The sequence below is a fragment of the Argiope bruennichi genome, chromosome 4 (genome assembly GCF_947563725.1).
Source record: "Argiope bruennichi chromosome 4, qqArgBrue1.1, whole genome shotgun sequence".
Taxonomy (NCBI): Eukaryota; Metazoa; Arthropoda; class Arachnida; order Araneae; family Araneidae; genus Argiope; species Argiope bruennichi.
In genome coordinates this window covers 139382136-139404600 of record NC_079154.1, presented here as the reverse complement: position 1 = coordinate 139404600, position 22465 = coordinate 139382136, and the positions used below count along the sequence as shown (strand labels likewise).

Genomic DNA, 22465 nt, shown 5'->3' with positions numbered 1-22465 from the left:
CGAATGAATTAAAACCAAAATTTTATATACAAATGCAAATTTAGTTACAAAATAACATACCAATTTCCATATATGCTGTTGCGATCGCCTGACAAACAGACTTCTTCAAAACGGATTTCGTTTAAAAATTTAAAAGAAATCTACAAATGTGATCGCATAACAAATTTCGTTCGTCTAGCTCCTAGAACGCTGCAATATTTTGTTTAGAAATATTCGAAGGAAGTGATGTGAATTCCATGCTAATAATGCTTCCAGTTCTTCGCCGCCAAACTTTCTATTTTGAAGAGCAATTCTGTTTTCTATGTCAAAGTCGTTTTTTTAGGGTTTTCAAAGTAACTAATAATTTTTTTTAAAATATGCGGAAAAGTGTGAAAAAGGGAGATTGCATTTCCTTAATATTGAAACAATAGAGTAAAACTTCTTTAAAATTCTCTGTTTTGCTCAAAATTAGCTATTTTGAAAGGAGAAAAATGTATCTAAATTCAGAGTAAAATATTCCTTTATTTCGATTTTACACAAATACCACTAAACTTAAAGTCCGATAGCTTCAATATCTTCAAAATATATGTATGTAAAAAAAGCAGTCGTTTTGGTACAGACACTCGAAATGAAATAACATTTAATTGGTTTTCAAAAGATTTAAATAAAGAATCACCAGAAATCAATTAAAACTATTATACAAAGCTTAAAACAGATTTATTTCCCCTTTATAACAAAGCAGATAAAAGTTCCCTCTTCTAGAAATTTTCAGAATTCTTTAGCAGAGTAAAATAAGAATGAAGTAAAAGAAGCTCCCCTATTTCAAAAAGTCTGACGAAGATCGTGACTTTTCTGAATTGACAGCGTGTCCAATAGTTCCTCCGGCGGGCGTTTATAGTTGTTTCATTTATTTTAAACAAGACGAATGGCGCCAATTAAAATACGATGGGCGGGGCTTTGCGTGATCACAAAAAGATTAATTGCGCTATTCCATGTAGATAAATAAAAATTAAGAAGTCTTTGCATAAATAAGACTTTTATGCAACAATGCAATCCATTACCAGAGAATAAAAAGTTGCTACTTTCATCTAAAAGCAATATGTTAATTTTGGCTTGAATATGCTCCATTCATATTCGTTACAATCATTTCGCGCTGATGAATGTAAAGGATTAGTAGTATGGAATTTTAAATGTATGCATGTAATAAAATTCTGACAGAAGCGTGGCCGAAGGATGACAGTTTTGGATTAAAGTTCATTTATTTTCCCATGGGGCGCGGACAAGGATTTTACATGGAGAAGAAACTAGACAGCGTTTTTTAGAACCAAAACACAAGAGACAGAATTTATTTTTCTTTATTGATTATACTAAAACATTCTAATAGGAATTTCGTCGAATATGAAAAGGAATTCTTAGGTATAGTTGCTAGGAATGCATAAGTGTTAATTGTTTAAGAACCCTATGCTCAAGGCGTGAGGAACAAAAGTGGGAGCAATTTTTTTGAGCTCATTTCATTAATGATTAAATACAAAAGTAGGATTTGGATAAAAAAAACAAGAGACCTAATAGATTAATTTAAGATAAAAATTCGGAAATTAAGTAGGATTTAAAAAATACCATTACATGTATTTTAACATTTAATACATAAGTAAGGTATTAAGTAAAACGTGAGTACAACTTAGCAATGTGAAGCAATATAACAGTTTTACAACGTACCTATTAATTAAAGACCTTCGTCGAATGATACTTGATCCGGTAAATTCCTCTCCAAGTTTCCACGGTAAATTCCTGCATCATATTTAAAGTCCGTTTAATTCACGTATGTTTGGCTTAGTCAGCTTTGAATGAGGAGCTCTCCAGTTCCGTCTAGGCCTTAAAATTAAGTACTATTTCAGGGCCTGAATAAAGCTTCACTCACAGTGCGAAAATGAAAAAGAACACCTGTCAAACATGAAATGTTTTATAGACGTTGCATCTAATCCTTTCAGTAAAATATGCATTGAAGGTGGTAATTTAACTAGAGATGTGTTTTTAATTCGTATCATATAAACAATACAAAGTACTCACAAAGTTTTCGTCTGATTACAAAAAATTATTGCAAAAAACTATTTTAAGTTGGCAGATAGTTCTTTCGATATACTGTAAATACGGTTATAAAATTTTTAATAAAACCACATATGTCAACACATTTCATTTAAATTCTCTTGGTAGCTCGAAGAATGTCAAGACGGCATTCCAGATTTCAACATGCACTGTCCAATATTTTGGCTGTGTAATTAGACACAGCAACTGTGATCATCAATGCCTCAGTATCTCCAATTCACTTTGTAAACACTGTTGTTTTTATTTTTCTTAAACTGATATTTAATAACAACGACACATTTTAATTCATAAAGCAAAGAATACGTTGAATTTTTTCGAACAATTTCTTTTTAACAATCGAATGCAAAAATCACTATTTCTGCATTTGTTGTGCTATCAGTTGGCTCAAAGATTCAAAAATTACGATTATTCTAGAGTAAAAATTTTGCCATAATGTTTCAGTGGTTTTTATTGCTCAATTGTTTTTGTAATCATTGGGAAACTTTAAGCAATCCTCTTTTTTAAAATCAAAAAGAAGTTATTCTATTTCATTTAAAGCTTTTGCATCGTATAACATATTTTAGATCAAATTAGTTAGTCGTATTATTCTTTTTTTCAAATTCTGATTAAAAATAACAAATAGAAAAGTGATATTAAAAAAATATTTTTTATGAATATAACAAAACGAGAAAAAAAATTTATGAAAAAAAAGAACGTAAAAAAACATCGAAAAACGTGAAGTTCCGCTAAAATTATTCTGAATAATCTGGAATTTTAATCATATTAAAAAGATATTCTTAATTCGTAATGAATATTTAAAAATTTTCCTTCTTGTGATTTTCTTTTCCATTTAATTCTCAACGTCTCTTTTTGTTTTAACCATCATTTTTTTTGATAAAAAATATTTATTAGACTAGTAGAAATGAAATTTTCATTTTTATTTTCTTATGTTCAATATTTTATGAATTTTATTGTAATTCTTATGTTCAATATTTTATGAATTTTATTGTAATTCTTATGTTCAATATTTTATGAATAATATTGTAATATGTAACATTAGTGGCATATATATATATATATATATAATATTGTCTGAGATGAAACAACATTAGTATTATATTGTATAGTATAATATCGTACAATATTGTACAAGTCTAAGTTAGGCTGTAGTACTTGGGAATCAACTTTATAAAAAAAAAATCGTTGCCGAATAGATCAAAAGTAAATTAATTGAATTTTCTTTTACTTTTGATTCGAATAAACCATCAATAAATGTTTAATCACTTTAAAAATTTCGAAATGCTGTACTATCGACAGAAGCACACATATTCAGAAAAATTTGAAACTATCATGCACAAGAAAAAGAATGAAACATCGATAACGAAATTCACTCTTTGTAAACATGAAAAAATTCAAATTAAAAAACCAACTTATAGCTCACTGATATCGAACATAACTTTTACACGTCTTTTCTGGCGTCTTGCATATTTCTATGTTTATTAATTATACTTCCATTTCTTCGGAAATTTATTTTTACTTAACTTGTATTCAAGAGATTCAAGCTGACAAATTTTCTAACGGTAAGGATATAATTTTTAAAAAATCTAATTTTTTTCAAGAAAAAGCTCGGAAAAATTTTAGCCACGAAAAGTAACTAAAGCAAAAAGAAATTCTCCTGTAGGGTAAGAAAAAAAGCAAAAATTAAAAATGAAACTCCAGGACTGTAAATGGTGAGAATTTATTACTAACAATTCTTTTGGAGTTTTATTGGCATTTTCGTATATAAAATAATCACTGCAAAGTCAAAAAAAAAAAAAAAAAAAAAAAAAAAAATTAGTTTCAAAAACGGTCATCAAGTCCCATCAAAACTTCTGCATGTTTAATCACTGCTATTCCGGAAAAAGAAAATTATATTTCTATAATTGTGTCATTGATGCCAGAAAATCAAAATCATAGAGAAGAAATAAAGTTCTTCAATATAATGCTGTTTCCTTAACAACACTTGAGGAAAAATGGATTCACTGTCACTGTAGAGACTCTATACTCTGGCATTCGACCGATTGAACTATTTTTCAGTGAAAGTGATTTAATTTGACCACAATTATCATGAAAAAATATATCCAAAGAAAAGAAGAATGCTTTATTTGCACAAATGGCATTTTCGATTGGTTTGGTTTGGTTTGGTTATATTAGCGTCCCGTTTGAAGCAACACTGGGGCTATCTTGGGACAGACCTCGTAATTTTGAACCGCGATCAGATGACGAGGACGACACCTGAACTGGCACCCCCCTCTCCACACCACACCACACCATCGGGAGGACATTTGGTCATGACGGATTTAACGTGCAACAGACCCCCTTACACGACGGTTCTTCGATGGAATCGGGTCACGAACCTGAAACCCTCCGGTTCCGAAGCTGAGACCTTACCACCAGGCCACCGCGGCCCCTAATGGAATTTTCGAATAAAATTCCTTAGATCCTCAAAAAGTTGACTAAGCCGTAAACGACGATTCAGAGAATTATACTAGAGATAATTTATACTAGAGATTACTAACTTATACAAATGAGAATTAATTTATACTAGATCTCGCAGTGTTAAACTCAGATAAAAAAAAATGCGAGACACCTCCGAGCCAGCAACATTTTTTCCAAACTTCCTCACTCTAATATAAGGATGTTATCTGGTTGAAATTTAGTTTTCTTGTTATAAGACTAAGACTTAATCAGGCCACTAAAAACAAATATGTGCAAAAGGAATGCTAATAGAGATGCCAAGTAGTACTTACAACATCTGTACCAGCGCATGCGCAAAGAAAACTTATCTACTGGATTTTGTACCTACATAAAGAAAAGAATAGAAGGAATTAATTTAAAGAAGTCTTTTGGTGATTTTAAGATTTAAATGTCCTTAAGTGATTCTGCAAAAACAATGTTTAAAAAATATTTCCAAAAGAACAATAGAAATGTCTACGAATTGTTAGATCAATGTAAAGCGATATCCATTTTTATTCCAGTTAAACATGAAAAGGAAGTTCTAAGAAAAAGTGGTTTCCCCAAAACTTTTCATTAATAAAAGCGTTATCGCAGATAATGCTTTATGGAATACAATTCTTGCAAAATATTAACCTTTGGTGTGAATTTATCATTTTAGAATGGGTGATCCTTGATTTTAGAAATTAATATCTGGTATGCAAGTAAAAATATCCGAAAATCGAATTTGTATTTTAAATGGGTTTTTCTAAACCGTTTGAAACATGGAACTAGATTTGTAGTCGCAAAATCTCATACTGAATTCGATCATTGCGTTTATGAGTTACATCTGGAAATGAAGATTGTTGCACTTGTCTCGATAAATGTCAACATTAGAGATGAATCAATGCACAGGATTTTATCCAACGACATCTCTTTGTTTTATAGTTAATTTAATTCGGAGACAGATTTCCTCCGAATGGAATTTGCTTAAAATGTGGTAAAATCTATAAATTTGGTGCGAAGACCTATGCCAAATTTCATCCATCTAGCTCAAAGTGTTTTTGAGTTGCTTTTGTCAGAGAAAGGCAGAAAAATGTCTTTCGATTTCGTGAATGATTGTCAAAGAAGATGAAGATTTGTCAAAATCTCGAGTTTTTTTTATGTTTGCGAAACTTTCTCAATACCTCGTACACGGAGAAGTACAAAAGAATGTTTATCTAATTTCATGAATATGATATTAATATTAAGAACATAAAAACCAATTTAAATAAAAACACTTTTGACATTTAAACACTTTTTTTTTCAAATATTTTTTTCAATAGGCCTATTAACGTCTATAACATAAACCTTATTGTAACATTCAGTCACATCCTTAAAGCGATAATTTTTGCGCGTCATTAAATAAATTGGCAAGATTGGACATGAAAGCAACCGAAATATTTGTTTACAGAATTTTTAAAAGAAAATTCTTCACCAGAATATAAATTTCATGTGTTTAAAACGATTCACTCATTAAATCGTTTTGGTGGCTCACTACGAAAATAGTTATATTACATTAGAAAATTTAAAACGTGAGCTGAAAGATTTTACTTATGTATATTTCATTACGTCATTAAACGTAAAGCCTCCTTCCTATATGTATAGGACTAAAATCTTGAATCGACTCAAATTTAATTTGTAGGATGAAACTGACAACATAAATCTTTTATATTATATCGTATTATATAACTGCTAATATTAAAATAGAATGGATAAAATGGAATTGTCATATTTTAAATTTTCATTTTTTATATAAATAATAAAGCTTGTAAAAATAAAGAACTGCAATGCTTAAAATAAATGGCGAAAATTTGTCAGAACTGGTTTATCAAATTCATTTCGGCTGATCTCTCATTAAAAATGACTCGTCTTTCTGGAGTCCAGCTCAAATGGATGATGAACCGTAGTGGTGTCCTATTTCAATCCATGAGATGACTCCAAGCTCACGTTTCTATCGCCAACAAGCATTTGGAAAAGTTGACATTTTTAGAAAAATCAATATTTGGGCTCATTTTAATTAAAAAAAGTTCAGTACATAAAGCTTACCAAATAAATGATTTTCACTCCAAACGTATTCAATGCCATTCTGTATTAATACAAATGAAAAATTAGATGAAAAACGGATTTTTCAGCCATAACAGTGAAATCCCATTAGTTGAAAATATATAATATGTGATGAGCCAGTCCAAACAGATCGACTGTTTCAAATATAATTCATGCAACTCTATTTTACTTCCATATAGAGAAAATATTGTAATTGTCAAAGAATTCGAAAGCGAGGATTCCCTATGCATTAGACTTCCTTATGTCATTAAAACAAATTTTTGGAAAATGTCAGCTCAGACCGCTTTGAGGCAGACCTATTCAATTTAGTTTTTAGAGATCACGCCACATTTCTATCCAATTTTTAACGAACACTCAGAAGAAGTCCGGCTACCCAAGTACAAATGAAAACGATCACTTCAAAATGTAAAGATAAATGAAATGTAGTTCACATGTTTCCATTTAGATTTTTATCCAATTTTAAACTATGTCTGTCAAACTGTTACCTTTTGTCCCTGTCACATGAATTTCACTCAAAAACGCAATGACTTAAAGAAACGAAATTTAATATTTGATAACTCGAATGCAGTTGCAGTCCTGTACTAGATTTGATTTGAATTTGCCAGGGAAAAAAGGCTTCTAAGTGAGTTCTGTTGGGTACTTGCGTATTAACCGCATGCAGGGCCTAAAAAACCGCTAAAGACCAAGAAAGCTGGATTCACTCCAAGGATCGATGTTTCATAAATATTGTTTCCCGCGCCAGACATTCGTGACCATGCAGGGAATGAGGCTTTTATCATAGAATACGAGAGAAAAGTTTGAGAAGACTGATTCTGAATAATTGTGTTATGTTTGACTCTCTAATTGCTTCCAATGAATTCTGTTTAAATATAGTGAAATAAGATAAGGTGCTGAGGCACAAACGTCGTCCCATCCCCTTGTGAGAAAACTAAAGAAAAAAAATTAAGTTGTAAAATATTTTATTATAAGAGGAGGCAAATTGTGTTTTTTTTTAAGGTAAAAGCTTTTTCTAATACAGTGCCTGTTGTAGGGTTAAAACAGTTGCTAGTACGTTTGATTCTTGCTTTTGTAGCGTAACTATTTATACACAACATTTATGTTGTGTATAAACAAAATGGCACTTCGATGTCTATTTTTAAATTCTGCATTTACACAGAACATAAAAGTCGAAATGCTCATTTTTATCGAATATTTTTTCTAAATATTTTGTATTTCTAATAACTATTTCAAACTAATCCTTAACTGTGCTAATGAAAGAGTACACGTGGCCTGCATACGCAAGCAGAAATTTCACTTGCCGTCAGGAATAAATGACCGACTCTAATGACACAAACTTCAGACCGTATTGATTCGTAATGACCCCTTGTTTAGGAGGTCTAATAAAAACGATTTATTAACGTCATTATTCTCGCTAAATTAAAGTCCTCACTGCATTTTAGATCTCTCCTCTTTAGAGCCCTAATGGGACGCTTTCTGTTGGGATGTCCAATGACTGATTAAAGGAATTTATAGTGTCATTTACAAAAAATCAATGATTTTCTTCGCTACTAATTTTTTTTTCATTTTTGGCTATTTATATTACTGCATGAAACAAATTCTTTTCGAAGTTAATGATTAATATTCGAAAATATTGCAAAGATTTGTAAAATGACAGAAAGGCCTCGATGAAAACATTGAAATTCGATATTGAAAAGTCATTGACTTGAGCACCCATTCACACTGCATGTTCTTTGTTTCATGTTAAATTTATCATTAGCTTTTATTACGATAACATGTAGTTAATATTAGAAAATTTGGATACATTATCTTTACGCTAAATTTTGCATCAAATTTCGGACAAAATCCGCAAATAAGAAAGTTTTCCATTATATTACGAGATTTTCTAAAAAGAAGAACAATACTTGCACACTTTTCTTAAAAGAAATTCATGCAATAATGTTAAATGAAAATATTAAACTCTTTTTAATAGTTTATGTATGAATTATACAAAAAAAAGTATTGTAAAAATCAAACCATTCGACATCAAGGGATCTTAACTTTTCAGAATACTTCTATAAACATTTTTTTTTAAATTATGTTTAACTGTATTGGCATGTATGTTATGTTGCTGTATCGGTATGTTAACACGGTCATTCATAAATGCTTCGGATGAAATTTCTTATAGGGTGTTAATACCAAAATTCCAAATTTTTATCAAATTCTGAAGAAAATTCAATCTCAGATCATTTCTCTGTCTATCCGATTGCTAATAGAAGTAAATATTTTTGATGGATGAAATTTGATCTATAGTTTTAGTAGAAAGTGTAGATGACTGTAAAATTTTGAAAGGTTTGCTTGATACTGGTTTGTACACTTGCATCTACCGGGTGTCCCATAAATTTGTAAATACTTTAAAAATTCATAAAAATTGACGGACTGGGTATATTTGAATGCGGTTTGCGAAACTATTATTCTCATGAAGGGGGATATTTTTTGATACAGAAAAATAAAAAATAATTCAAAAATTTGTCAATAGAGGGCGCTGCACACAAGCAAATCAGTGGAAATATGCAAATTAAAGTCTTATGAAAGGCAGAGTGAGCGATTGACACATCATTTCTAAAGGTTTGCATAAGGTTTGTATTAAGATGTTGAAACTGGTGGATAAAGCACTATTGGTAAAGTTGTTTTATGTCAGCAACGAATCGGCGGCTGAAGCCTTTCGAAAGTTTAGGACCCAGAAAAGATTGAAGAAAGGTTCAGGTCCGATCACTCCTGCTGGACTTGTTTCCCTAGTACGCCGTTTCGAAGAAACTGGAAGTTTGTGTCATCGGCCAAGCAGTGGTGCACCTCGTTTAACAACAGTCCGTACCCCCGATGTCTCTTCGCAAATGGACACGCTAAGGGAACAGTCTACAAGTGCAGTTAGTAGCGCACGAGAAGTGGCACGAATAACTGGTATACCAAAGACTTCGATGTACCGTATCCTTCATGGTGTATTGCAATTGTACCCATACAAATTGCAATCGCTACATCAGCTCTTACCAAATGATACAGCTAAGAGATTGGAATTCTCAAATTGGGCTTTGGCGAAAATTGAAGATGATCCGCGATGGCTGCTGAAAATATTGTGGACAGATGAGGCTCATTTTGCTTTGCATGGAGCAGTTAATACCCATAACTGTAGAATATGGGCACATGAGAATCCACATGCTTACACTGAAAAGCCCCTGCATTCACCACGGGTTATTGTTTGGTGTGGTTTCACTCCATCCATTATTGTAGGCCCTTTTTTCTTTGAAAAGCCCTGTAAAAAAGCAGGATGGAAGACATGTTCAGTTAATGGAACAAGTTACTTGGAAATGTTACAGAAGGAAGTGATACCATCCTTATTGGAACACGATGTCCTTGACACAGTGACATTCATGCAAGACGGGGCACATCCTCACATCGACACCGAAGTGAAGGCATTTTTGAGAAGAACTTTTACTGAAGAACGGATAATCAGCCTCACTTTACACATGAATGGCCCCCATGCTCACCAGATTTAACATCCCTTGATTTTTGGCTATGGGGTTACCTTAAGTCTCGGGTGTACCGCCATAGGCCAACTTCGTTAGTGCAGCTAAAGGAAGCCATTCGCCACGAAATCTCATTCATTCATCCGGATATGCTGTATGATGCAGTTACCAGTGTTGTCTCCCGCTTCCAAACTGTTATTTGTGGTGATGGCGGACACATAGAAAAAGTACTGTAGTACTGGTGTGATACGCATGTAGACAATTGCTTGCATGCAAATAAAAGTATTTTCCCGGTAGAATTGTATGTGTTGCTTGTGCTTAGCGCCCTCTATCGACAAATTTTTGAACTATTTCTTTTTTTTTTTTTGTATGAAAAAAAAATCCCCCTTCATGAGAATAACATTTTCGCAAACCGCATTAAAATCTATTCATTCCTTCAATTTTTATGAATTTTTAAAGTATTTACAAATTTATGGACACCCGGTATATAAACGCGAAAAACTCGAAAATGCAACGACTTGAATGAAATAAAATTTTGTGACCATGCTAGAAAAATTATAGTTTTGATTTTAGGTTTAATTCATCGACAAGAAAATCCATACTCGATTTTTATTCATTATATTACAGAACCCAAAACACTTATGAGTGCAAATTTGAAAATAAAAATCTCAACAGTTGTGGTTTTCACAGTTTTGTAAAAAAATAAACAATTTTTATGATGGGAGGGATATTCTACTTTTAATCTTTAGTATGAGAATTTTTCTAAGAAATCGTTTCCGCTAAACTAATGTAATTATTTCCTTTGAAATTGGATATGCTCGGGATTCGAAATTATTAATATTTAAATGCGTAGATTTTCTACAGTTTTCGACAAAAAATGGATCAAAATTACAAAATTTTAAAAGAAGAGCTACACATCTACAGCACAAAAGGTATTTTTTGACGGTTTAAAAAAATATGTGTTCGTCATTCTAAAATATTTGGTTACAAGACAATCCATTTCCGAAAGAAAAAAAAGAGAGAGAGAGAGAGATGATTGGACTTTTTAGTTCCAAATATCGCGGCCTGATACTGTTAGGTTTGATTTATCTCTCTACATTTTATTTCGTAAATATCGTTACTATTCCGCAATACTGTTTTTTCTGCACAGTTCGTTTCGAAAAGAGTTTGACACGCACCGATTCCGACGGACGACGAATGTGAACGAAGATTACCGAAACTCTTCGAATTTTCACGACACATCCGCAAGGACCGAAACATTTGATACCCTATCACGGACGCTATAAAAATCCGAGAGACACAATTGAATAGAAAGTGTAATTATATTCTCTTAGGAGTGTCGATCCCCAGCGAGTTCTTTCTGAGCGCTTCTCGCTGTTGTTAATTCCACCAACAATTAACAGGCTGTTCAACGAAGCTGTGGCACTCACTCGAATCCCCCGGATATCATTGCCAATTTCCTCCTTCTTTTGTTAGATGTGATTGACAGAATACCCGTGGTCCGTGCTTTGTTCGATAGAGACGATTTTCCAAATGGGCCGAGGGGGTAGTGGGGCATAAAGTTCTGCAAGAACACTCAAAGGATGTTCGATCAAACACTTACTGAATAGCTATCAGCTAAATGAAGACCTCTTTTATATAACAACTCCTTTTTCTTATCTTCGAAAGAGGAACTCGGTGGTTCAAGTATTTTGGGGCAAACTAAACTAAACGATCTTAGAAATGAGAAATTTAAAGCATCTTGTGTCATTTTTGTAGCTTGTGTGCTGTGTTTTACAATAACAGTTATTTTTTTTTACACGTTTCGATTGTGTTTTGCTGTTGTGCATTCGTGCTTTTGTTTAGTACAAAGCGTCGCTATCTTTCACTGAGCTTGTTCCAAGTTTTCAACATTACATCCCTTGGACGGATTTTGGTTTTTTTAGAACAATATACAACAGCGATAACAAGCACACAAAGAAAAAAATTGACTTCCAATATTGTAATATTACGTGAGCTAAAAAATCCAATTACTAAAATAAAGAAAAATACTGTTATAAAATATATTTTAAAATATTTTTTTAAACTTAGAATTTTTCAAAAAAAAAAAAATCACTGGAAATAAAATTCGAACCATTGAAAAAATTATTGTTTCTGCCCTTTCCTATGGCACAACTTGGTAGCGAATTTGAGAAGATTGAAATAAAGAAAATATTTCTTTAAAAACTAGTACTAACTAAACTTGTGAACTACTAAAAATAGTAAAAAACTAAAACAGTTTAGTACATTAATAAAAGCTTTCAAAAATTACTTTTAATTAAATTTGAACTAAATTCATTAAAACTGAAGCTATTGAGTATAGTTCTAGTTACTGATTATATTATATAGAGGTTATTGAAAAAATAGAAGTTATTGAGAACATTATGTAAAAGATATTGAAAGGGTAGAAGTAAAGTTGACTAAATTTTACTTAAATCAGCGTTTCTCGACCTTTCAGTATTCGCAGCCCAGTTTTCAATCATAATTTTCTTCGCTCCCCCCGCTTACAATAAAATGTATACAACAATAATGTAAATTGTGTATTTTAGATTCTGTTTTTAAATTATTTTTAACTTGCTGCCAAAACAAGAGTAAAAGCGAGCCATCGTTGGCTAGAAACCACATCTTGCATTTTGGACAAGCGGGCGGTGAACAGATGAAGCGAATGAAAGCGGGGAAAATTTAAATATTATATTTGAAATGAAAGCCAAACAGAGAGATAACGTCAAAAGAGTATGAAAGTAGAAAAATTCGTTAATGAAAGTTAACCTAGACGGGGTGAGCCAAAGTTAGAAACTGGGAATACATTTTTTCGAATAATAAAAGAAATAAAACAGAAGCATGACTAAACAAAAGAGTAAAAATAAACAATGTTTGTGGAAGGGAATCCACACGACCGATGCCGTCTCAAGCATACGTGGAGTAAATGTTTTCTCATAGGAAGAAGGAAAATGTTCGATAACGCAAGTTTCAAATCCAGCCAGTCTCATTCGAGTCGATTCTTTTATCGCTATTGAATCTATCATGAAAGTTTATGTTATATATGTTTGCAATTCACCATATTACATATTCACAGCAGCAGATTTATACAGACTCATGGATAAATTTTAAGCGGAAGTAAGCAAGCATTAGAGATAATCAAGCATCAACAAGTACACAGACGAGGAAAATGAAATCAAGAAAATATTCAAGGAAGTAAATGAAGAAGAAAGGCCCCTGTGTATCATTTGCTCAAAAATGTTAACCGCAGACAGCATGAAACCTAATAAACTTAAACGACATTTGGAAACGCTTCATAATGGGTACGTCAACAAACTCAGAGAATTCTTCGAATTAAAATTGAAATCATATAAAAACAAAAATCATTCTTTAAAGAAACTTTGTCTGTGAATAAAATATCTTTAATTGCTTCTTACAAAGTTCATATAAAATAGCCAAATGTAAAGAACCTCACACCTTTGGTGAAGACAAATGCGTGACAAATTGTTTTCAATACATCTTCACGAAGCAACAGATAGTAAAAAAGAGCTCATTTAATTGCCTATGTTCGAATTTGTGATAATATGTCAGTAGTAGAAGAACTACTTTTCTGCAAACCAATAGAACTCAAAACAACAGGGCTCGCATTATTTGCTATTTTAAATGATTTTATGAACGAGGCAAACATAGAATGGAAAAATTGCGTCGGAATATGCACCGATGGTGCTCGTTCAATGTCCGGATGATTCCAGAGTATACAAGCACTTGTAAAACAAAAATCACCTCAGTGCACACATTGCATGATTCACAGAGAAGCTTTGGCTTCGAAAGAATTGAGTCCTGGTCTCAATATTGTGTTAACTACGGTTGTAACCGTATTAAATTATATAAAAATGTGTCCCCTGAAATTGAGAATCTTTTCCTCACTTTGTAAAGACATGGGTTCAATACATTCAGCGTTTTTATTTTATTGCGAGGCAGGATGGTCATCACGTGGGAAATTTTTGCAACGTGTTTATGAATTAAGAGAAGAAATCGCCATTTTCCTAGGAGAAGAAAATACACCGGAGGCCGAGAATTTTCGCGATGGTTTATTTGTGATGAAATTAAGGTGCTGGTCGACATATTCGAGAAATTAAATAACTTGAATCATCAATTCCAAGGTGCAAATACACATATGTTGGATAAAGTTAATGTTTTTTTGTAGAAAATTGAAATTGTGGAGCAGAAATTGAAAGCAAAAAACCTAACAATGTTTGCAAATGTGGATGATTGTACTAAAATTTACAAGTCTAAAGAAGAACATGTAATAGTTGTTTTTGTAACCATTGGAAATCATTAAAGAATTTTAAAAAATATTTTCATACTGACGACAAACTGATAGCAAGTTACGAGTGGGTTAGGGATCCATTTCATAAGACTCCCGAAGGACTCTCAATTGATGAGGAAGAAAAATTCATAGACTTCACGACAGGTGGCGGAACTAAAAGACAATTTAGTAATAAATCACTATTTGAATTTTGGGCAGGAGTAAGAATGATTTTTCTGCTCTAAAAACAAGGACATTTCGCATTCTATTACCATTCAACATCATACCTTTGTGAAACTGGATTTTCTGCTGTGACAAAATATAAAACATAACTGAGAGTAGCTATTTCTAATATTAAGCCTTCCTTTTAAAAACTTTGCTCTGCAAGATAGCCCCAAGGAAGTGACTAATAATTATTAAATTAGTTTTTAATTTAGTATGTTTTTATTAAGTAAGTTTAGTCGAAATCTATTTTGTTTTCTATGTTTTGTGTGCTTTCCTTTCAGTCAGTTAATCATTTTTTAAAAAATAATATTTTCTGTGAATATCTCGCGCGCCCCTAAGGGGGCGCGCCCCACAGGTTGAGAATCGCTGACTTAAATTGTTAATTAGCCCACTTTTGGTTATTTATTGATTTATTAAAAATACATTTATACCAAAGTGCTATTAAAAACTTTGAGTCTAAAAGAACACGGCACACAATATGATGCACTCCAATGCTTTCTCGCAATAATTAAATATGATCGTTTACAATATAAATTTTGCAATTAGAATGTGAGAGAATTTTGTTAAAAAAATCAAAACATGTGTAAAATGATAAATCTGTCATGTATGCCTGGTAGACCGAGAGACGATACGATTCGTTTTACATACACGCAAAGAATATTTATTAGTATTAAGATGCACAGGCACGAACGAGCATAACAACAACTACACCGAACAAGTACAATACGAAGAACTACGGAACTCAAAAAGGTAAGAAAAACACGCGCACGTCACACAGCCTGGAAGGCTCTCTAATCTGGCTGTTGCCAGATACATAACAGTTCCTTTCTCTAATCTGGCTGTTGCCAGATACATAACAGTTCCTCCCTGACAAAATATAGAGTCACAGGACCAGTCTCTCTGGAGGTCTCCTGATTCGGTTTGAGCGTCGGAGTGGCACATCAGTTTTCGGCTTTCCGGAAGCGTCTGGTACAGGGCCAGGTGGCATATCATCACTTGGAGTGGCAGATACAAGTACATCCTTAGGTTCAGGCACAACTTCAGGTACAGGTGCAGGCGGTTCCGATTCAGCAACATCATCGGATACTGGCTCATCTGGAAAATTCAATTCTTTATCGTAAATTGGAATTTCAGTAGCAGCTTGGGATAATTCAATCGACTTCCCACATTTCCTTATTTGATCTACGTGTCTCTTCCAAATTTCAGTTCCAACTTGTATGCTATAACTCAAAGTTCCATCTCGGTTTATAATTGTTCCAATTTTCCATTTGTTAGGTCCGGAATAATTTCTTACGGCTACTTTCTCCCCTTCCTGAAACTCACGCAAGATAGATTCTGTGTCAAGTCTCGAACTCTGTTTCTGAACAACTTTGTCTCTCAAATTTGGTTTAAAAAGATCAAGCCTAGTGCGAATACATCTCTTCAAAAACAAGGCACTCGGAGTTTCTCCCGTGAGGGAATGTGGAGTTATTCTATACTGTAATAAAAATCTTTGTAATTTCACATTTAGATCTCCAGAATCACCTCTACTCGATTTCAACGAAGCTTTAAACAACTGCACTATTCTTTCTGCCTGTCCGTTCGTAGCAGGATGGTAAGGCGCTGAAGTTATATGTTTAATATTATTCAGTTTCAAAAAATGTCGAAATTCGTAACTAGTAAAGCTTGCGCCGTTGTCACTAACCAAAGTTAAGGGAATTCCATAATGAGCAAAAAGGATACGAAGATGATGAATTGTAAAACTAGCTGTAATATTTTTCATCGGAATGACTTCTATCCACTTCGAATATGGATCAGAGACTACAAAAAAAATTTTCCCCATAAAAGGACCAGCGTAGTCAACGTGTATCCTTTGCCAAGGTCCATTTGGCCATTCCCACGGATGTCGATTTATCCTTGCTGGTTCGTTCCTCGTTGCGATACAAGCTGAACAGTTCTGAACAAAATTGGCTATACTGGCATCCATACCTTGCCAATAGCAGTAGCTTCTAGCTAAGGCCTTCATTTTGACAATTCCAGGATGTCCAACATGAAGTTCTTCCAAAACTTGATTCTGGTACTTTTCAGGAATGCATACTCTATGACCATACATTATGCAACCATTTTGCAATGAAAATTCAGATTCTCTACCTTTCCAAGGCACAGGTAATTCAGTTCCAGATTTTAAACTTTCATACAGTTCGAACAATTTCCTATCAGTTTTAGTAGCTCTAGCTATGTCGGTTGCTGTAACAGGCATTAATTCAACTTGCGAAATATTTGTCACGTCTGCTTCAGTCAAGTACTCACAGTCCTTGTCAACTGCTAGTGGTAACCGTGAAAGTGCATCGGCATTGCCATGATTCTTTGTGTTTCGATACTTGATTGTATAACTGAATGCTTGGAGAAAAAGTGCATAATGAACCATTCGTGTTGCAGATAGACATGGTAAACTACGATTAGGTGCGAAAATTGATACTAGGGGTTTATGATCGGTTACGAGATCAAAATGTCGACCAAATAAATATTGATAAAATCTCTTTACTCCCCATACGATACTCAATGCTTCCTTGTCTATCTGCGAATAATTACGTTCCGTTTTAGTCAATGACCTTGAAGCAAACATGGCTGGTTTTTCCGAACCATCTGGCATAATGTGACTTAAAACTGCTCCTATTCCAACTGGTGATGCCTCAGTTTGTAATACAAGAGGTAACTTAGGATCATAATGGCATAAAATTCGGTCTGAAGCAATTTCTTGTTTCAATTCCTTGAAAGCTTTTTCACATTCTGCAGTCCACAAAAATTTAGTACCTTTCTGCAGTAAATTATTGAAAGGAGCGACAAGAGTAGATAAGTTGGGAATAAATTTTCCGTAGTAATTGACTAAACCCAAAAAACTCTTCAAATCAGATACAGTTTTTGGAACTGGTACCTTCGTAATTGCATCGAGTTTTTCTTGTGTTTTGTGGAGGCCGAATTTATCAATTGTATGACCACAATAATTCACAGATTTCTTAAAAGATTCACTTTTCCACTTATTTACTCTGAGACCATATTCTTCTAGTCTCTGTAGTACTAATTCTAACCTTTCAAAATGCTCTTGATCATTTCTCCCAGTTACGGTAATATCGTCTAAAAATACGTTTACCCCCGCGATGCCTGATAAAACTTGTTCAATGGCTCTCTGCCACACTGCCGGAGCTAAGGCTATACCATAATTTATTCTCTTGTAACGGAACAAACCCTTGTGAGTATTGATCGTCAATAGATGTCGGTCCCGCTCATCAACTAACATTTGAAGGTATGCCTCAGATAAGTCGATTTTAGTAAAGAACTCCCGGGTTGATAGTCACCTTATAATCACCACAGATTCGTGGGTTCTCATTCTGCTTGATAACAGGAACAATTGGTGTAGCCCACTCACTATATGTCACCGGCTCAATGATGTCTTCTGCAACTAACCTCTTAAGTTCAGTTTCTATTCTTTCTTTTAAAGCAAATGGTACTGGTCGAGGTTTAAAAAATACCGGTTTGTAATTAGGTTTCATTTGAAGACGGCAACAAAACTTTTCCAGTTTCCCGATACCCGGAGAAAAAATTTTCTCATACTTTTGAAGCAAGATATTTAATTTATTGGTTCGAGAATTACAATTTCCAACCCGAACTGCTTTAATTGAGCTCCAGTCTAATTGGAAATTTCTCAACCATTCACGACCAAAAACTGCGTTTACTTTTGCATGTACCAAATAAATAGTTCCTGTATTCATTTGATCTTTGTATTGAATTTGCACCACTGCTTGGCCGGATGTTATCATAGAATTATCGAAATTCCTAAGCAATAATTTGGTAGGCTTAATGGCTACATCCGGACAAAGTTTCTTAAATTCCTTCACATTCATACAACTAATAGCAGCTCCAGTATCTAATTCCAATAAACATTTATTCCCTTTAACAAAAATTTCTAATAAAATCTTATCCCTTGCATGTCGTGGTGATTTAACGCTATTAACTGGTACAGTTTCAGAACAAGATTCTATTTGTTTAACTGTTTCGTTACGTTTTGAGCGGCAGACTTTTGCCAAATGCCCGTTCTTTAAGCAATTCCTACACTGAGTGTTCTTGTGCTTACATTAGTGAGCTAAATGTTGAGTACTATCACATCTGTAACATTTCCGAGATTTATCAAACTTCTTTGTAGGTTCAGATTTCTTAAATTTAGAAAAATCTTTGATAGTTTTATCTTGCGAACTATGTAATTTTTTTATCGATACCATTTGATTCTGAATTTCACACACATCTCTCTGAGCAGATTCCATTGCGAATGCAATGCTCTTAGATTTTTCGTATGTTAACTTATCCTCTGCTAACAGCTTTTTCTGTATATTTTCGTTTTTGAGACCCATCACCAATTTATCACGAAGCATCGTACTTAAATTGTTCCCAAATTTACAGTGTATAGACAGTTTTTGTAATTCGGCATAATAATTTGCAATGGACTCACCTTCAAATTGCTTCCTCTTGTAGAACCGAAACCGTTCTGTCATCTCCAGTGGTTTAGGATTCAAATGTTCCGAAAGTAATTTTACGATATCTTGATAAGTCAATTGAGAAGGAATGTTGGGAGTGGCCAGATTCTTTAACAATTTATACGTTGTCGCTCCCATAAGGCTTAAAATAGCAGGGACTTTCATTTTATCTTCGATCCCATTAACAACGAAGTAAGATTCTAAACGTTCCACTTAACTGGACCAGTCTTCCACAGACGCATCATAAGATTCAAAACTAATGTTCGAAGATCCCATCCTCGTCGCCAACTCTTTTGTCATGTATGCCAGGTAGACCGAGAGACGATACGATTCGTTTTACATACACGCAAAGAATATTTATTAGTATTAAGATGCACAGTCACGAACGAGCATAACAACAACTACACCGAACAAGTACAATACGAAGAACTACGGAACTCAAAAAGGTAAAAAAAAAACACGCGCGCGTCACACAGCCTGGAAGTTTCTCTAATCTGGCTGTTGCCAGATACATAACAGTTCCTTTCTCTAATCTGGCTGTTGCCAGATACATAACAAAAGCTATATTTTACCACAATGTAAATTGCGAGACGGATGCACACTCTCTGGCACATTGCACAGATAATGTTAAATAGAATTACGGTTGTCTTATGACCGCAAGAATTGATTCCATTTCTTTAACAGATTTTATCCAACCTCGTAGCACATATAACGGTTCACTGAAAAGATACTTTTAAAAGTTTTGTTAGAAACTGTCCGAAATCTGAAAAGACGTCCGATTTCATTTGGTTTCCATCGATAATTTACGCTCTTTTTTCAAAAAGTAAAAGACCTTCCAATCATTGCAGGAGGATTGTCAAATAACGTGACTTGAAATGAAATCACGCTACACCTTTCGTTTTTAAAGCAAAAATATTAAAGGGGAGAAAAAAAACGTTGAGGTAGTGGATGGGGGTGAACGAGGAAAATCTTTTAACAGCAGAACAAATGCTTGGTGTCACGCGACAGAACAGATGCACACCAACCACTGGCCAGAGTGGCGTCTGCTGCCTATGGGTGTGGCCCCGGACACGTCTTTCCCCTGCCTTTTTTCGAAAAAGGAAACTCAGTTTTTATAACCTTCAGAAAAACCCAAAAGAACTTTATTGCTTGATGTCTAAATCGTTGGCAATGGAAGCGGGAAATTTGCCGGAGAAATTCAGATTGAAAATGGTAATGTTTTGTTTTGAATGCGGAGTTTTGTCACGACATTCCGTTGCCGTTTATTTAAAGAAGAGATTGTTTGAGCTACTCTTTGTGCCCCCATGCTGAAATTTTTAATTAACTAAAAACCATGTATGGATGGTTACCGATAGTAATTTTGAATTCCCCCCTCCCTCCAAATATTTGAATTCGTTTCTTAAAACAATAACTTTGCTTGATATTATCAGCAAAATGTTTATATAAAAACAAAACAAAAAATATCAGTTTAAAAATTTTATGCCGGTAAAATTTTATGGCAGACATATCAAGCTAGAAATGTATTTTGCCTATTTACATTTGAAACAATTGTTAATAAAATTTGATAACAATAATTTTATAATTAACAAGACGAAAAAGAAATTTTGGCAATAACATTACGTTACTTGGATAGTTTAGTTAGTTTTGGTTATTAAAGTTCAGATTTTGAAAAATTTAATAACTCTGAAAAAACGGGATCATATGAATTACATCACTTCGTATTACCATCTTCAGATTTCACTCCATGACAACGAGAACACGTCTAATCCACGTTATCTCCATATTCTTTCGATATGATCACGACTTATGCAATGCTTCTCATATAATACCTAAAAGTATATTCAAAAGACTAAAAAATCACTAAATAATGCTACTTGTTCTAGCAATCAAAAAAGTTTTTGCGAACATAATCTTTTCACAAAATTTAAAATAGATTTCTAATCTTTTCTATAGTTAAATACATAGGTTTTTAATAGCCTCCTTAAACTTTTAAAAGATTATAGGTTAAACAACCAGTATATTAGCAAAAAATTTAAGTCCTATTTTATACAAAATAATAACAAATAGACCTAGACATTTCAGGTTTTTTTTCTTTCATCCCCATTATTTCAAAGAAATATCTTTTTTTCCTTTGCTTTTTATTAAAAATAAACATCAGCAGCAGGAAAGTGGCAACTGTTTTAATCGAACCCTTAATGGCCATTTTAAGAATGAAACCGTTTCTATAAATATCTGTTCAAAATGGGGAGAAAAAAAAAGTGAACAGCATTTTCTAACATTTTACAAAATATTATATTTTTTATTTCTATTCCCTCATGGAAACTGAGTTCTTTGTTCTTTCGCACTGAAGGCCAAACGTTCTTTAAAAAGTAGGGAGTTATTTCAAAATTTCTCTTAAAAGTTTCTGTTGAGTAAAATAAAAATAAAGACTGCCTCATCCATTTTGATTTTGAAAGTACAGTTCTGAGGACTTGTCATTTTGGAGAAAAATTTGAATCGTAAGCCACAAAACCCCCAGCAGTCTGCTGTACCCGCATGCGATTTCATTCAGGGTCGCGAAGAAGAGTGCATTGGTGTAGAACAATGCATCTTTCGTAATTCCCCTGCTTTGAATTTCATTCGCATTTGTTATCAAAATTTACATTCAATTTAAATGATTTTCCCTCAGTTCTTCAAAATCAAAGAACACATTACTTCCTTTATTTAAATATTTTAAAAAAATGGATATTGTTTTAGTTCAATTTTCAGTGTAAAAAGCGCAGAGTCACATGTTTTTCTCTGCCATTAGTGGTTTTCTTTCTTCTCATTTCATAATATCACAAGCCTCAGACTATAGTTTTGCTCCAATACCTTTGCACATTGTAATTCTTTTCATGTACATTTTAAAATACATTAAGTATTGTTTTATTATCCTTAACAGATGTGACATTTTCAGACCCATTGAAACGTTAAGGAGAAATAATGACTACAGGCAAAGGGGGTATGAAACGGCATTTTAAAATGGAATTTAATATTCATTCTAAACTATTTAATAATGATATGAGATCAGAGAAATGGCAGAACCGAGGTGAGTAGCCTATCGCGCGTTATAGAGGGAAGACCTACCATTCTCAAGAGCGAGATGCGCGATGAATGTGCCGCCATGGGCTAGATATCCTCACTTTGGTATGGTGAAAGAGTTTGAGGAGGAAGTCCGTATCGTATAGAAAAAACGAAACACTGAAACTGTATTTTACAATTTCTAAAATTACCACTCCTCAGCCAGTAACCACCCCATCAAACCAAGA

The 22465-nt window shown here is 33.4% G+C and overlaps 2 protein-coding genes across 6 annotated transcripts in view; both read right to left on the bottom strand.

Annotated features, from left to right (window-relative positions):
- The window catches only part of LOC129966121 (potassium voltage-gated channel protein Shaw-like), a 468708-nt gene that overhangs the window by 325868 nt on the left and 120375 nt on the right, over positions 1-22465 (bottom strand). The window contains exon 2 of one of the 5 annotated variants that reach the window (XM_056080501.1): positions 4851-4902. The exons of 3 other annotated variants lie outside the window; for them this stretch is intronic. The gene's annotated coding sequence lies outside the window, so the exon portion shown is untranslated. Of the gene's footprint in view, positions 1-1695; positions 1814-4850; positions 4903-22465 lie in introns of those variants that run through there. One more of the 5 variants, XM_056080502.1, reaches the window with a different exon arrangement.
- On the bottom strand, positions 15554-17947 carry LOC129966474 (uncharacterized protein K02A2.6-like). The gene has a single exon (XM_056080901.1). The coding sequence runs from the start codon at positions 17945-17947 to the stop codon at positions 15554-15556; it is 2394 nt and encodes a 797-aa protein (XP_055936876.1).

Coding starts and splice junctions, on each gene's coding strand:
- LOC129966474 (XM_056080901.1), bottom strand. CDS start 17,947: ATGTTAGTTGATGAGCGGGACCGACATCTATTGACGATCAATACTCAC.